We start from the raw sequence: 17,765 nt of genomic DNA, 5'->3' as shown, positions 1-17,765 counted from the left end.
ATGTTTATAGCAGCGCTTTCAACAATAGCCAAATTATGGAAAGGGCCCAAAGGTCCATCAACTGATGAATGGATAAAGAAAATGTGGTTTATGTATACAATGGAATACTACCTGACAATGAGAAAGAATAAAATCCTGCCATTTACAACAATGTGGATAGAACTGGAGGGTATTAAGTCAGTCAGAGAAAGACAGATATAATGTTTTCACTCATATGTGGAACTTGAGAAACTTAAGAGAAGACCATGGGGGAAGGGAAGGAGAAATAAACAGTATCAGAGAGGGAGGCAAACCATGAGACTCTTAAATACAGAGAACAAACTGAAGGTTGATGGGGGGGAGGGGTAAATGGGTGATGGACATTGAAGAGGGCACTTGTTGGGATGAGCACTGTGTGTCGTATGTAAGCGATGAATCACAGGAATCTACCCCCACTTGACAATACACTGTATGTTCGCCAACTTGACAATAAATCATATTTTAAAAATAATAATAATAAATAAAATTATAAGAAAAAAGCCAAACTTTTAAAGTTATTTAAAATTTTCAACGTAATTCAAGATATACAATGAAATAAACTATAAGATACTGACCTGGTCGTGGGTTTTATCCTTTATAACTTCAATATCTAAGACAGACAGATGCATTTGACACAGGAAATCAACAATGATACAAACACTGAACAAAAAGTATCATTTGAAGATATAAGTATATATTAAGATTGAAGGCAAACCAGAGTACTCATTTATGTGTACTTAGATATAGCGCCTCCTCAGAAGTGTATGTGTAAGGAACATTTTAGTCTTTTTGTTTCTTTTTATTATTCTGAACGGTTAAGAGTTTAAACTCTGGAGTCATATAGACTTGGGGCAGACACCAGCTACAATCTGTGAGACCTTGGGCAAGTGAGTAAACCCTCTGTTTCCTCACAGGATAATAATAATTAATAACTAGTGGGGATGGTAAATGATGGTAATGGTATTCCTTGAATTACCAAAAATAATGTCATTATATAGGCCTCTCTTTTCCCTCATATACAGTGTTTGAAAAAAAATTTTTTTTACCATGAATCCTAGTAACCTCCAAACAATAACCTGTCAAACCCCTTCTTCAACATAGTCCCTCTTTATTCTATTTATATCTTTGCCAAAATAGTAGACTACAGGCTAGATGGAACAACATTTCAAGTAGAGACATCCTTCTGAACGAAGAACTTTCCTTTTAATATTTACTAAAAATATATCATGTCCAGAAAAATAATTGCTCATAATTACAGGTCACCTGGACACATTTTTCAGGGAAACATAAACGGTTCTGAATATCTCAGAGATGTGGATATGAGAAAGACAAAAATTTGGATCACCATAGTCATATGGGATATTATGGGCTATCCCCCTAAAATTCATATGTTGAAATCCTAACCCCCAGAACCTCAGAATGTGACTGTATTTGAAGACAAGGTCTTGAAAGAGGTACTTAAGGCAAAATGAGATCATTAGGGTGGGCCCTAATCCAGATGACTGGCATCCTTGTAAGAAGAGTAAATGTGGTCATAGACACATACAGAGAAGAGACAGTGTGAAGACACAGGAGGAGACGGCCACCTAAAAGTCAAGGAGAGAGACTTGGAACAGATTCTTCCCTCAGGCTCCTTAGAAGAAACCAACTCTGCTCACTCTTGATCTTGGACTTCTCACCTCTAGACCTGTAAGAAAAATAAACTTCTGTTATTTAAGCCATCCAGCCTGTGGTACCTTGTTGTGTAAGCCCTAGCAAACTAATAAAATTAGAAAGGACTACTAGAATGTAAGCTCCAGGAGGATAGGATTTTTCATCTTTTTTTGTTCATTGATGTATCCCAAGTACCTAGAGCGATGCCTGGCACATAATAGATGCTCAACAAACATTTGCTAAATGAGCTTCTTAATAAATAAAGCAGAGTAATAAAAGCCTTCCTATAGATGCTCTATTAAATACCATCAACGTTTCAGTAATGCTTCTTATACTCCTAAGACCTGAGAACCTGGACTCTGCTCTTACCAGCTCTGTGGTTTAATTGGTCTGCTGCCACAGCCCAAATGTATAAAATCCTCTGGTGAAATTCTTGGTATGATTCAATTCCAGGAGTAATTTCCTAAAGAGAAGAGCTAATAAGATTAAAATGCTGCTGTAATACAATAAATGTGAATTAATCCACATAGGCAAACAGATCAAACTTGTTAGTCCCATCCTGAGGAAAATGCCACAAACAGATGTAACTTGTTGGTATTGATGTTCCCTCAAAAGTATTTGGCTGGCTGATGTCACTAACGGCATTGAGAACGGCCTGGATTCACAATTTAAAGGAAAAAAAATAAACAATGATTCTCCTGTTGCTATTAAAGCATTTCTTGAGTGGACACAGGAAAAAGACAGACTAAATTTCCTTCTGACTTATTAAATTACATGGCTTCATGGTGCATGTATTTCTTTAAACCAAATCCATGTCTTAATATCATCACTATCACCATCAATCAATACTTAATTTGGTTCCCTAAATATGCTAGGGAAATAAGAGCAAAATAAAACATAAAAGAATCATGGAAACATGATTTTAACTTACATGCAAATATCCTTTAAGCAACTGCTAGAGCAAAAAATTCACCGAAATTATAATAGTTCTGTTAGAGGTGATAAGATTGTAGATAACTCTCTCTTCCAATTATTTTTAATTTTATGTAAGTTCTTATAAGCCATTTTTACAACATAAAGTTCTCAAAAGCCATTCTAACTTCTAATCATTACTGGAAGAAAATTTAGCATTAAAAATTCTCCCAAAGGAAGAGGATGATATTTATTTTTAAAGTATATTTCATTAATACATTTTTACAGGAATACACGTGAGAAAACCAGAATACACCAGTTTCATGGGCAAGCAAAATTTGGCATTTTAAAATCAAGATCTGGAAATATCATCCTGAAAGCAATTTAGAAATCAAGTCAAAGCTTGTTCTTGGTCTGGGGCCTGGAATGAGTTCCCTGAACTGATGCAATCTGAAACCCTAGCCAACAAGTGTTTATCAAAGTCTTTGTCCCAAAGGGAGAAGTCTCTTTTCTAATTCTCCAGGAGTCATGCTGTTGGGATTGCTTTGAGACTGGAGCAAAGCGAGCAAGTAGGAGTACAAAACATCCAAATCATTTGGAAACATTTTCTTTTCCAGCAAAATGAAAGCTGGTTTTTCATGATATGCAATTTGTAATCAAGCCCTCCTTTACTGAAGCGATTCGTCAGCTACTGGTGCGTTTGCTCCTTTTTCCTGGGAACCACATCATAAACAGGAAGCACATGCCTCTGGGGCTTATTCATTGCAGAATGGAAAAAATGAAGCTGTGGATTTTCTCAAGGATGATTTAGAGAGGACGGATCATTAATTACTGTACTCCCCTCCTTATCTTCACCAGGAGCCTTATAAACCAAACGACTGCACAAGCTGTGCTCCACACCCAGGAAGACACAAAGAGTTCTTTGCCCATATGTGACCGGAAGTCAACTTTACAGCTCTGCATCAGGCTTTGATCACATACTGGCAAAGAGGATCAGCCCCTGTCTTAACAACCTGTTAGAACCCTGCCTGCTTCACCTTCCATCCTGACAGCCACAAGCCTCCAGACCTAAGATCAGAAAGTCTACCGTTTCATATTAACCAAATACCACAAGCATTGGGTATGAAGCAACCCGATACTGAGCAGACTAAAAAGAAGAAAAATGTACTCCTCACAAGGGACATCTTGGTGGTGATGGCATAGCTCTGGAACTTGGTTGCAGGGGTGGTTACACCAATCTAAACACTGGATAGAAGGGCACAGAACTACACACACACACACACACACACACACACCTTGTGCCACTGTCAATTTCCATACTCTGATACCTACCAGGTAAGTAAGGTGTAACCACTGGGGGAAAGTGGATAGAGAGGGTACACACAACCTCTCCGTACACTCCCTGCAACTTGTGATATGTTTATTGCAAAATAAAATGGTTTTTAAAAGTGCACCTTCTTGTGTACATCCACGTTCTTTGACCGTCTGGCATCAGGACAAGTCACGGAGAAACACAGCCTGGTTTTCGAGTGGAAGGTTTCAGCCGCCACCCAACACAAAACTTGAGGTTGGGAACACCCCTGCAGCTGCTGAGCCTGGGGTTTCCTTTCTGACCTCCAACCGTGCCTGACGCCCCCTCCCCCCCCCCCCCCCCCCCCCGTCTCAAATTCAGGTCACACCTCAATGTCCCCTCTTTACGGAGAGGCCTTCCCTGCGCTCCCTAACCAAGCAGACGCCCTCTGCTATTCTCCGAGTACCTCGGTCCCTTCGCCGCATTCTTCGCTCCTGTAAAGAATTGGTTAGTTTACTTGTTTGCGGCCCGTCCCGCTGCCGGCCTATAAGCTCCAACAGCGCGGGCACCGCGTCTGCCCCTCGCCCACCCTACCCCACCACCACGAGCCCGCCGCTGGGCGCGGGCCACGTGTTCTACAGCCTGTGGAATAAACGCACCTCCCTGAGATTCACTCCCTCCGGCTCCAGGGCGTCGCGTCGGTTCCTCCCCCTCGCACCTCGTCCTCTCCGCCACACCCGGGCCCCTCCGCCTCCTCGCCTCCACGCGGACCCCAACCGGCCAGGGAGGGCGCCATTTTCCTCTAACTCGTCTGCCCAGAGGGCTGCTCTCCCCCCGTTGGCCCCTTTTCCTCAGGCTCCCCCCAACTCAGCCCCCTCCCCAATATCTCCAGCCACCGCCCCGCGCTCTGCGCCGCCCTCCCCTCCCTTCCGGTGCCGCCCCTGGGCCGGGACCCCAGCCTGCAGCCGGCGCGCCCCTCACACCACGCCCCTCAGTCCACGGACCGCGTGGGAGGCACCCACTCCGCCGCTGCGCGGGAGGGGAGGGAAGACGGGCGGGGCGCGGGGGCGTGGCCTCTTCCGTACTGAGCTTGGATTGGCCAGTCCCGCGGGGGCGGGATTGCAGCCTGGGTCTTGTCCCCGGGTCTCCGCCGGGCATTCTTCGCGGCTGCGGCTCCAGCTTCGGCGACCAGGACGGGAGAACGGCGTCTGCGGCTCCGGCAGCATGTCTGAGAAGCGGCACACAGGGGATGCCGAAGCCCGGAGGCTCCCCGACTCCTTCAGGGGTGAGCCCCGCGCCGTCTCCGCCGCCCCCCGCCGCCCCCCCAACCTTTCCCTCGCGAACGAGACCCAGCCTGGGAGTCCCAGGCTCGTCTCCGCCGCTTTAAGCCGTGCGACCGTTGCTTTAAGCTTCGGTGACGCTGAGAATAGCGAACCCTGCTTCGCGGGCTGGGGGTCAGGTTTAGGGATGTTAGGGTGCAGAGTGCACAGCGGCGTGCCTGGCACACAGAGGATGCACCCACTGCAGGGCACGTTTCCAATACCAAAGCCATAGCAGAGGCTCGAGTGCTCCAGCGGTTGCCAGATGCCTGGCCCTGTGCCAGCGCTTTGCGTTCATTATCTCGTGGCACGCATGCGGGCAAGGAAATGCTTAAGTGACTCGGGGCCAGCGAGTGGTGAAGCCGGGGCGCAAATCTGCACCCCACACTCAGGATCCCGCGTCTCCTGTCTCCCGACTCCCCTTTCCTTCCCACCTCTCGGAGGTCATCTCCTCCAGCCAGCCTTCGGCTAACCCCATGAGTGAGCCCCCCTTCTCCGGAGCTGGAAGGAACTCCTGCTCCCCCAGCCCCACCCCTGGCCAATTTCATATCAAGAAGCAAGACCGACCTGTGAGATTTTCCCCTAACCCCTCACATATATTTGCTATATTTGCGAAGAAAAGAACGTCTCTTTTTGACATTCTTCCCCTCTCTTTCCAGCTTCACTTTCTGCCCTATCTTGCCCCCTCTTTACTCCAGTTGTCCTGGGGACCTCGCCTTTGCGGCTTTTGTTTCTCACAAGGAACTCATAAGTACCCCCACCCTACTGGGGCCTTCCCTGTCTTGAGTGGCTCAGTCTTGTTCCCCTGTGAAGGAACTAATGCTCTTGAGAGGGGTGTCACCTTGAACCTTTATTGGCTAACTCCTTGGGGGTGGGGGTTCCAACAGAGGTGACAAACCTCCAGGGGTGCTGGTTCCCTCCCTGGAGCTGGCTCATAGCAATCCGAAGGAATTATTTCTAAGGATGGAATTTCAGGCCGGAAGACATGGTGAAAGACAGTTTAGGGGGCTGGGTGGGCTTTTCCAGCACCCCACAGAGAACACTGTAATGGACTTATTCTGATTATTTGTAAAGCCAGCCTTGTCCACCCATCTAATTTAAGTCCCATTTCCTCTGCCCAGTGATCCTTCCCAGGAGCATCAACAGAATTATCCCTCACTTTCCTCTGCTAAGCACCTCGGAGAGTTATCTTGCCAAATCAGTAGTGTAACAGGAAGGCTGTATTTGAAGAAACTGATACTCAAAGAGGTTGTTACTTCAGAGTCACATCGTTGATAAGTAATGGAGCCACATTTTAAATCTGAGTTTGACTCTACAACTTGCTGTCCACCTCTTTCATAGCTGGTTGTCTTTTCCTAGATAGGAAGGTGGGTGGGATCCCTTCCTCTGTGCCCTGACCTTCTGGTGGGAGACAGAAGGACTGTGAGGACAGTTTTAGCAGTTTGGGGAAACTGCAGCGAGATATCCGTTTATAGAGGTTCTTTGGGAATACACGTGACTTTTATTTATACTTCATATCCCCCTTTTTTAGTTGTTTTTCATCGTCACAGACTAGTTTCCATTTCTAATTTCTTTTTCTTGGTTCTATGATTAACTTTTTTTTTTTTAAGACAGAAATGTTTTTTGGAATCTAGTGAAAACTCCTCAGAAAGTTATACATACCAAAAAAATTTTGCATAGTCTAGGTTGCCTTTTTAATATATATATATGTAAATATAAATACGTATGTGTGTGTGTGTGTGTGTGTGTGTGTGTGTGTAAACACAGGTACAAAAGCCATTACTAGAATTTATTAAAAAGATTTGATTGAGTGCTTGCCATGTGTCAAACACAGCCTAAGTGCTTTACAAACATTATCTAATTGCAATCCTCTTAACGGCTCCACAAGGAAGACATTATCCACCATTTCACAGCAAGAAAACCGGGGCTCAGAGTAGGAAAATCACACATGTGTGTGATTCAGAGCTAGGTTTCAAACCTGGGCTCTGTGATTTCTCCACACCATTTTCCCCTGTCCTAGAGCTACCTCCAAAATGTGTACCCAAACAGGAGCACCTGGGTGGCTCAGTCGCGTTAAGTGTCCCACTTCAGCTAAGGTCATGATCTCATGGCTGTGAGTTCAAGCCACACGTCGGGCTCTGTGCTGACAGCTCAGAGCCTGGAGCCTGCTTTGCATTCTGCGTCTCCCTCTCTCTCTGCCCCTCCTCCACTTGCTCTGTCTCTCTCCAAAAATAAACATTAAAAAAATTTTAAATGTGTACCTGAACAGAGGACCTTGTCAAACACCAGTACTTCACTAAAGGTGAGGGAGAACAAAGAAAGCTCAGAAGAACCTAGCTTCAATACAGACCTCTTGAATAAGACATCCCCAGAAGGCTGCTTCTGAAGGAAACAGTGGAATATAAAAGCCCGAACTCTATCCTGTTATGATTTTGCTGACAATTAGTCTTAGGAATGTAAATGTGACCAAACCCAGGTCAAGATTACTTTTTCTTAAAGCCAGTGCATTCACTTTGTAATGAAATAATGCAGGTGGATCACAAAGAAATGTATTATTATAATTGAGAGACATGTCAACAGAATATATCCCTTTGGGAGAATGCCTGAACATAAGCAGAATCAAGGGACTTATTTGTTTATTTCAGTTGTTACAGCTGATCAGATTGGGGAGAACTTTGTAACTTCTTTAATAATTAAGCCGAGTTAAACCATCAATGGTCATAAATTAACTCAAACCAGTGACCAAGTCTACTAAAGCTGGCGTGTGTGTGTGTAGATACATGTATATATATTGGGTTGCCATGATAATACATTGTGAAGTGTGGAAAGAGAAAAGGTAGAAATTATAGTCAATAGCAAAAAGGAAGTACGTGTCAATTCTCCTTCCCCCATTCTTTCTGAATCATTGTCTGTCTTCCAGGGCTAGTAAAGAAACTTAAACCCCAAGCATTTGGCCTGCCATTTCCGTAGATTAGCCTTTGAAGATGTGAGCGGTAAAGTATCTGTTGCAAAATATCACACAATAAAAATTATACCAACCTTGCCCAGTTGTGAATGCACTTCTGGTACGATGGCATAGTGTAGTGAAATGGGAGTGGAATTCAGAATTCAAGGATCTGAACTGAGCTCTCAATTATCATCCCTTACTACCTGGGTCACCTTGGGCAAGTCTCAGCCTCCGGAGTCAATTCCTCATCTCTGTCTTGGGCATAATCTTACCACAGTAACTGTCTCCCAAGGTTTCAAGAATCAAATGAGAAAATTTAACAGTGACTGCTCAGAAAACCTGGTAATTATGCAGGAAACTAAAATTTATGGGCAAAGAGTGGTATGAAAGATGGTCCAAGAAAGCTTAGAGCTCTGATTTACCTGCCCAAATGTGGTCTGTTTCTCCTCCAGAGACAGAGTCCCCAGGCAGATTGTTAGCCTTGGTATTTTCTTTGGGGTGTGCAGGTCCCAGAAGGCAATTCACTTACTAAAAAGTTTATTCCTGTAAGCTGTATCAGTGTGATCTGAAAGTTGTGATAAAAATAACAGCTGCTATTTAGTGAGTACTGCCTGAGTGTCAAGCACTTTACGTTTGTTTTTATATGGGATGAGTGTTCTTTTCCCTCCTTTTTCTGGTGAGAAAAGTTGGTGGTAGAATTGGAATCTGACACCCAAATCCTGAACTCTTAGCCGCTGCTTAGCTTTTTGGCCTCAGTTGAGAATGGGGAACCTTACGATTTCGTTTCCTTATGCAACTGTTTCCCATTTTGTTTTTAACGTAAGCTCTATGCCCAGTGTGGAGCTTGAATTCATGACCCCAAGATCAAGAGTTTCAATGTTCTGCTGACTGAGCGAGCCAGGAGCCCCTGGTTTCTCACTCTGTAGTTAAAATAAGGTTGCCCTCCAAAGACTTTTATGGGAAAAACTTAATTCTAGATGCTTTTAAGATGTCCAAGAAAAGGAGCTGGGAAAAACAACCAAAACAACAGCAGAAGTAGGAGCATTTTATTCTCTTAATAGATCTCAGGACTAGTCTAAATGTAATTAATACCATTATGAAATTGTTTTTCTCTCCAGTTTTTCTGGAAATGACTGTTTTTATCTTGCCAGCTGTGGGCCATATTCAGGTCACACGTATTCATTCTGACAACTGCTTTGGGACAGAGGATGGTCTACACTGTATTCTTGGGTCTTGTCTGCTGACGTATAGATCAAGTTTGCCTCATGCAAAGGCTTTCCTTTCCCCCGAAGAAACAGCGGACTCCCTCAGCGCATTCAGCAATTATTTACTTGACAAATGTTTTTTGAGTACCTGTTATGCTCTAGATGTCTATTGTATTAGCTCATTTACTCTTCACGATAACCCTCTGAGGAGGTACTCTTATTAGCTCTATTTTTAAGCAAGTAGACTGAAGTGCAGAGAAGTCAGATACTTTCACAAAATCACACAGCTAATAAGTGGCAAAGCCAGCTTTGAAGCCATCATGCTATACTGTTTTAAGAAGACCGAAATCTGTGAAGAAGATGGACCTTGAAAAGAATAATTATAAATGTCATTTTTTTTTTTTTAAATAGGCGCCACGTCCAATGTGGAGCTTGAACTCATGACCCTGGGATCAAGAGTCGCACGCTCTACCCTACTGAGCCAGCCAGGCGCCCTCACCTTTTTAGAGAGGGTGAAGTGTAATAGGCAATTAGAAGACGGGGGGTGGGGGGGGGGCCTATTTAAGACTCAGAAGGTTCAAATTTAAAATTATTCATGACACTCAACCTCTTTTTCCTCCTGCTTTATGGCTGGAAATAGTCAAATGAAGGAAAGCTACAGAAAATCCCCAAGATGCTTGGGAAATAAAATATTTACACATATTTAAGTTCCTTACTCTTTTTTGAGCGAAGCAAAAGACTCCCTTTATTTCAACTTGTACTGGAAATCTTTCTTAAAAGGAATTGTCCATTCCCTTTTTCTAATATCTCATGGTAAATACAGTTTAAGATTTGTGATTCAGATCCCATAATGGTTCACCAGTATTGGTTCTTTTTTGTTTTTGTTTTTGTTTTTGTTTTTATGTTTATTTATTTATTTTGAGAGAGACAGGAAGAGAGGATCCCAAGCAGGCTCTGCTCTGTATGCACGCAGCCCAAAGCAGGGCTCCATCCCACAGACCGTGAAATCATGACCTGAACCGAAGCGAAGGGTAGGACACTTAACTGACTGAGCCACGCTGGCGCCCCCGGGTCGGTTCTTTTCATCCAGTATTTGTAGCCATGGATGGTTTATAATAAGGAAGAAAAAGTAGGATCTCCAGTCCTGGCTCTTAACTTGATATCATCTGGCCTGTAGCCACTCTGGCCCAGAGAATAATTTCTTCCCTAGAGGCTTCAGGATTAGGGCATTCGAAGAACTGTAATTAAAATAATCATTTGAAAGGCGGGTTACAGTGTGTGCACTCCTTTGCTTTGAAAGCCTCCAACTAAATACCATTGTTTCTTTAACATGAATTTATTGAGCCCCTATTGTGTGCTAAGCTCTGCCCCTCTCCCACCCCACCTGGTGTAATGTTTCTCTCTGTAGAGTGCTGCCTTCATTTTTGTTTTTTCTTCACTTTATTTTCCTCCATTTCTCTTCTTGTCCTTTTCTTCTGTTGTTTCCTTCCCTTCTTTGTCTTTCTTTGTAAATTCCAGGCATTTGAAAAACTCAGTCGTAGTAAAATTTTGATTAATTGGTATATGTCATCATTAATGAAATATGTCTTATATTGACATTTGCATATTTCCCTGCCCTTTGGCCTGTTTGGCCTACCTTGAATTTTTACTTCATCAAGTCTTTTAAAGCCCTTGTTTCAAAACAAAGGAGAGAGAAACAGAGGATCTGAATGAAAACTGTAGCCTTACTTGAAAACCTGAAAGATCAAATATATTATTTAACTCATGATGTTCTCCTCAAATACATAGCTGTAGGACTTGGACCAGGGACAGGCCATATAGCCTGTGGACCAGATCTGGCTGATTGCCTGTTTTTGATTGCCAGGCTGATTGCCTGGCTATTGCCTATGGGCCATAGCCCACAAGCTAAGAATAGTTTTTATATTTTTAAGTGGTTTTTTCAGGGGTGCCTGGGTGGCTCAGTCGGTTGAGCGTCAGTCGGTTGAGCGTCCGACTTCAGCTCAGGTCATGATCTCACAGCTTTGGGTTCAAGCCCCGCGTCAGGCTCTGTGCTGACAGCTCGGAGCCTGGAGCCTGCTTCGGATTCTGTGCCTCCCCCTCTCTCTTCCCCAACCCACTCGCATTCTGTCGTTGTCTCTCTCAAAAATAAATAAACATTAAAAAAAAATTTATAAGTGGTTTTTTCAAAAAAGGAGTATATTGGGGCACCTTGGTGGTGCAGTCAGTTGAGCATCTGATTCTTGATCTCGGCTCAGGTCATGATCTCACAGTTCTAGAGATCGAGCCTGCACTAACAGTACGGAGCCTGCTCGGGGATTCTGTCTTTCCCTCTCTCTACCGCTCCCCTGCATGCGTGCGCGCGCGCTCTCTCTCTCTCTCTCTCTTAAAATAAATAAGCTGTTTTTTTTTTTTTAAAAAAAGGAGAATATTTTGTTATCCATGAAAATTATATGAGATTCAGATTTCCATATCCATGAGTTTCACTTGAGCACAGCCTGCCCACCCATGGGCATATTGCCTGTGACTGCTTCTGTGGTGCACAGTAATTGCAACAGACCTTATGGCCTACAAAGCCTAACGTTTCTGGTCCTTTACAGAAAAGTGTGGCAAACCCTGATGTAGAATCTCTGGTGGGGGACATTGGTGGCCAAAAAGAACACTTATATCCTGAATATTTATGCTTTTAAGAAAAATGAAAAATTGCCCAGACCTTTCACTTCCACCAACTGTTGCCCCTTAAAAAAGTGCTGTTAAGACCATGCTGTTAGTATGTGTTTTTGAGGCCAAACGCCTAGCCCTCTTGTCTCTCCCCACCCAAACTGCACTGTTCTTGGCATTTGACAACACGAAGTGAAGTGTTTCTCTTGCATTCCGGGAAAGGGGAAGGAAAAGATTGTCCTTGAAATGCTGCTTTCCAGGCATTGCAACAATCCTTGGGCTGGTTCTTTTCTTTTTTGTGTATAATGATACAAATTACCCTGAGTTAGATTTTCAGATATTGTGGAAGACTTTTCTGGCCTTTCCCTGAAGAGGACATCTAATCTTTTGAACTTTAGAATAAAATTTCAAAGATAAATGGAATTTATTATTAATCCACACGATCTCCAGCAATGCCAAGTTCAGTAGATCTTAAAGTGAATCAGCTGATACAGCATCATTAACAACATGGAGTGCTCTGAAACTATGCCTGCGTCATCCTCTTGAAAAGATTATTTTACTGCTTTTTGGGGAGCCAACCCAACAAAAATTACTGTGCAACTTTTGTTTGTTTGTTTCGTGATTTTGTTTGTTTCCTTCTGTCTCTTCCCAGAAAGTCTTTTGCTTTTATTACTTTGGGAGTCCAGGAGGAGTATTTCATACCTACTTTACAAATTTTTGTAAATGTTAGAAAGAAGGTATGTGAGGAACCTGCTTATGGCCGACATGTGATAAACATTCAACAAATGGTTATTATTATTAATTATAAAATACACCTCCAGAATGAGAAAAATTTAAGAACCGTGTGATTTTATCTTTTCAACAAAATTCGTTTACACAGGAAGGATGCATGGAAGTTTTGCTAAGCATATATGCATTGCCACAAGTTTCTATTTGAGAAAATTGGAACCTAATTGTTCATTAGATGGAACAATGGAATATTATCCAACCTTTAATAATAAAGAATATGTACTGACATGAGAAGATACTCACAATTGGGGGAAAGCAGGTTTAAAATAATTATGTATACCATTATTTTATTTTATTTTATTTTATTTTTTTTTAAAAAGCAGATAGGAAAGGTTTAAAAGACAAATAGCAAGGTAGAAAATAATCGCCATCTAGAGAAAATGAAGGTATAGATAATTTTTCTTTTAAAATAAGAGAAAGAAATGATGTTTTTAAAAATTCATGTTAGTCCCCTGGAGATAAGCCCCATTTGAATATTCAGTTAAACAGTGTTGATGTATAAACTTATATCCATTTTCAAAACCTTGCTTTGATTAGTTAAAATTTTATTTTGGGGCACCTGGGTGGCTCAGTCAGTTGAGCATCCAACTTCAGCTCAGGTCGTGATCTCACCGTTGGGTTCATGTGGGTTGTGGGTTCGAGCCCCACATCGGGCTCCCTGCGGTTGGCACGGAGCCTGCTTCGGATCCTCAGTCCCCCTTTCTCTTTGCCCCTCCCCCCTCTCAAAAATAAATAAATATTACAAAAATTACTTTAATGCAGTTTTCAGAAGAGTTTTGTAGTAAAAGAAAAGATAAAAACTATGGCCAAGTAGTATTTACAACCAAGTGTCATGGGGTCACAAATCTTTACGAGTATTCCCACCCAGCCAAGTACCAACAAGTATATCAACCAAAATATCTCAGGAATACTGACTGCTCATCATTTATCTTTTACCTCCTACAGCTGGGAGGTATTCAGTCTTCAAGCTAATGAATGAGAAACTTGAAGGAAATGAATTTCATGAAATTTGGGGGAGTAACTGAGAATTTCTATTCCTCTTTGGCCCGTGAATGGTAGATGACTAAGAACTCATAAGTACCTTGGTGAAGGATAAGCCTCACCTCTCTGAGGAATGTGACTATGTACCTTTATGAGCTATAACCAGATAAGGAAGAATTTCAAGGGTTGAGAATGAGATAGTTCTAGAGGCACCAGAATAATCTGAAATGGCGCCACTTCCCCAGCGTATAAAGAGATTATTTTTTATTGATTTTTCAAAGTTTATTTATTTTGAGTGAGAGTGAGCAGGGGAGGGGCAGAGAGGGAGAGAGAGAATCCCAAGCAGGCTCCTGCACTGCCAGCTTAGAGCCCCACACGGGGCTCGAACTCACGAACAGTGAGATCATGACGGGAGCTGGGATCAAGAGTCAGGCGCTTAGCCAACAGAGCCACCCAGGTGCCTCTATATGGATTACTTCTAGCTGAGCCTTTGAAACGTGAAAGTCCAAGTCCAGTTTTCCAGATACGCACTTCATTTCTTACTGCTCTTGGTTTGTAATCTCGTATATTCATTTGAGGATTTCAAGAATAACGTCACGACAGAAACAGAGTGCATGCACACACGCACATACAAAAAGACTGGGCGAGAATAAGAATAAACATCCCATCCTTCCAAAAGTTTCTAGTCTTATATATTCAGGATGCAGAGGTTTGTACTTTGCCTGGTGATAGGAGGTTTGGGGCAGTATTTTAGAAAGCACCAAATGCTGTCAGAGAAGTATTTGGCCAGTGTGTTCCTTATTTGCAATCCATTTCACTTTGGAAACCTAGACCTGAGCCTGGCAGAGAACCTCGAGACCATTTTGCTATAAATAGGCACAGCTGGAATTAAGAGGCCTTCCTCTGTAGGGACATCAGATTTCATTCTCAGAACTCCTACCATGCTTTCCAAGTTTGCATACTCTCTTGAGAAAGTGCTCCAGACACAAAAATGTCTTTGATGAGGATTTTTTTTTATTATTTAAAAAAAAATTTTTTTAATGTTTATTTCTGAGAGAGAGAGAGAGAGAGACACAGAGTGCAAGTGGGGAGGGTCAGAGAAAGGGAGACACAAAATCCGAAGCAGGTTCCAGGCTCTGAGCGGTCAGCACAGAGCCCGACGTGGGGCTCGAACTCACAAACTGTGAGATCATGACCTGAGCCAAAGTCAGATACTTAATCGACTGAGCCACCCAGGAGCCCCAGAATTATCTATGATTTTTTTTTTTTTTTTAATTCAGAGTCAAAGGACCAAAGGAGTGAATGGACTTAGAACAGGAGGTCTGGAGCAAGATGTCCTATGTTTGAATCCCAGGTCTTCCTCCCTCATGTGACCTTGGGAAAGCTTTGTTGTTTCAGTTACCTCCTTTGTAAAATGAAATTAAAAATACTTAACTTCAGGGGCGCCTGGGTGGTTCAATCGGTTGAGCGTCCAACTCTTGATTCCGGCTCAGGTCGTGATCTTGTGGTTGGTGAGTTCCAGACCCACGTTGGGCTCTGTGCTGACAGCTCAGAGCCTGCTTGGGACTCTGTCTCTCACTCTGTCCCTCCCCTGCTTGCGCGCGCTCTCTCTCTCTCTCAAAATCAACAAACAAACAAACATACATTAAACAATATCTTAGGGGTGCCTGGCTGGCTTAGTCGGTTGCACAACTGACTTTGGCTCAGGTCACGATCTCGCAGTTTGTGGGTTTGAACCCCGTGTCGGGCTCTGTGCTGACAGCTCAGAGCCTGGAGCCAGCTTCAGATTCTGTGTCTCCCCCTTTCTCCGCCCTTCCCCCACTTGCACCCTGTGTCTGCCTCTCTCAAAAACAATAAATAAAACATTAAAAATATTTTTTAAGGGGCGCCTGGGTGGCTCAGTCAGTTAAGCGTCCGACTTCAGCTCAGGTCACGATCTCGCGGTCCGAGAGTTCAAGTCCCGCGTCGGGCTCTGGGCTGACGGCTCAGAGCCTGGAGCCTGCTTCCGATTCTGTGTCTCCCTCTCACTCTGCCCCTCCCCCGTTCATGCTCTGTCTGTCTCTCTCTGTCTCAAAAATAAATAAACGTTAAAAAAAATTTTTTTTAATATTTTAAAAAAATACATAACTTCACAGGGCTTGGAAAGAGTACAATGAGATACACATCTAAAGTAATTGAATACGGTGCCTATAACAAACCACCTAAAAATGGCCACTCTGATTATTGAGAGTTGTGATAATGCCTGATGGAGCCTTCTGCACAGGCAGCATTGTGGCCTTGAGCTTGGCGTATCCTCTCAGTGAATATGTCTACGACCCCACAAATTTTAACTTAGAAACTTCCAGGAGACTAACTTAGAGCACTTTTATTCAAGTATGCGTAGGACGTTGTTTATCTCCCACTGTGACACAGAATCAGAAAACTACAAAGAATATATAATGTATATTCCTGGTCTTTCATTCTGTGTTTCAGAGCACTTGACCTGGATGCCATCTTGTGTCTCTTCTCTCCTAAGGTCTCAGCCTGAACTCTGCTTATTACTTGGCCCATCATTTGTTCAAAGGCCCATCTCACTGTCATCTTTGCCCTTCTGAGCCGTAACAGGTCCCTGGTCTGCCTCTTGCCCTGTTGCCAATCTCCCTCTCGTTATTAAAACAGCTCCTAGAAATAGAACAGACGCTTTCAGTGGTTGATAAGAAAAGTAATAGTATCCCTTGGCCTTCACAGTCCCTCTGCCCTCCACAAAGAGGAAAAACAAACTAAAAATGAGGAAGACTCTGGATACAGAAAGTGGAAAAACACAAACCAGGAAGTGAAAGGGGTTTCCCAGGATGGTAGTGAAAGCCAGTCACTGGGACAGCTGTTCACAACACCCAAGAGAGCAAGTCCAGACATGGCTCCAAGAAAGACTCTTGGAGGATGAAATTGGTAGAGTACCTGACCTTGAGAGAGGAGATTGAGATCATTGATGAGCGGTTTGAGGCTGAATCAGTGAGTACATTAAACACTAAGCAAAGGTGAGGGGTGGCCTGGGTGTCTCCGTCGGGTAAGTGTCCGACTTGATTTCAGCTCGGGTCGTGATCTCATGGTTCGTGAGTTCGAACCCCGCATCAGGCTCTGTGCTGACAATGCAGAGCCTGCTTGGGATTCTTTCTCTCTCTCTGCGCCTCTCCTGCTCTCTCCCTCTCAAAATAAATAAATAAAATAAACTTAAAAAAAAAATCCTAAGCAAAGGGAAAAAGCAAGACAGTGAAGAAAAACAAAAAGTTGTGTGGTACAGAAAAATGAATTAGACGTCCCTGCGTGGCTTAGCTTTGAATCGCATTGACGTATACATGAAATATAAAATGCTGTAATGACCATACAAAAATTACGATGTAATTAGAAGGATGGGTATATTTATGGGCGGAGGAAAAGCTAAATCCCCTTCCACAGTGGAAAGTCAATAAGTAATGCTCAAAACGAAGAGAGCCACAAGGAACAAAATCAGCATGTTATTTACAAACATGGAGTGTATACCAAAATATTCCGCCAACAGAGCAGCTGCCTTTGAGGAAAGAAAAGCTGAAAGAGGTAAGCAGGGGACTGCTCTCTTTTTGTAGTAGTCTTCTAGAACTTTTGGACTTTTTAAACTTTGTGCAAGTATAGCTGCTAAAAAAAAAAATTGAAAAAGCACAGGTGCATAGCAACAAAGGCTGAAAAAGGAGGTGAGAATAATAGAAGGGAGAAAAATAGGTTACACATTTTATTTACTCATAAAACGCATGTGTACAAGAGAAAGGTTTGGAAACATACTCACCATGCGTGGATTGAGTACATTTCCCCTTCTTTTCCATACTTTTCTGAATTTCTTGCAGCAGGGCGTGTATTACCTTTATAACAAGACGAAAAGCTATTTCGTGTTACAGGGAAGGAAACAATTAGAAAAGCGGGAGGAAAACTGTCTACCCATCTGAGCCCCACTCTGTCCCACCGGTGTGAGTTACCCCTAT

General features: G+C 43.1%; 1 protein-coding gene and 1 long non-coding RNA gene across 3 annotated transcripts in view; one reads left to right on the top strand and one right to left on the bottom strand.

Moving 5' to 3' along the window:
- Nucleotides 1-505: 505 nt before the first annotated feature.
- On the bottom strand, nucleotides 506-4,620 carry LOC122475014. 2 transcript variants are annotated; one of them, XR_006295071.1, is made up of 3 exons: nucleotides 4,534-4,620; nucleotides 2,041-2,134; nucleotides 506-1,705 (listed from the first exon to the last, which is right to left on the bottom strand). It is a non-coding gene; the product is annotated as an uncharacterized LOC122475014 (long non-coding RNA). The 2 variants fall into 2 exon arrangements; XR_006295072.1 differs by lacking the exon at nucleotides 4,534-4,620 and adding an exon at nucleotides 4,038-4,204.
- Nucleotides 4,621-4,926: 306 nt separating this feature from the next.
- Nucleotides 4,927-17,765, top strand: part of STOM (stomatin) — a 31,998-nt gene continuing 19,159 nt past the window's right edge. Inside the window, exon 1 of the mRNA XM_043566552.1 lies at nucleotides 4,927-5,159. Coding sequence (XP_043422487.1) covers nucleotides 5,099-5,159 — 61 coding nt within the window. The 5' untranslated portion in view covers nucleotides 4,927-5,098. The remainder of the gene's footprint in view (nucleotides 5,160-17,765) is intronic.

Source organism: Prionailurus bengalensis, chromosome D4, assembly GCF_016509475.1.
Source record: "Prionailurus bengalensis isolate Pbe53 chromosome D4, Fcat_Pben_1.1_paternal_pri, whole genome shotgun sequence".
Classification (NCBI taxonomy): domain Eukaryota; kingdom Metazoa; phylum Chordata; class Mammalia; order Carnivora; family Felidae; genus Prionailurus; species Prionailurus bengalensis.
The sequence above is the reverse complement of the archived record's forward strand: the minus strand, read 5'-3'. Positions and strand labels throughout refer to the sequence as shown.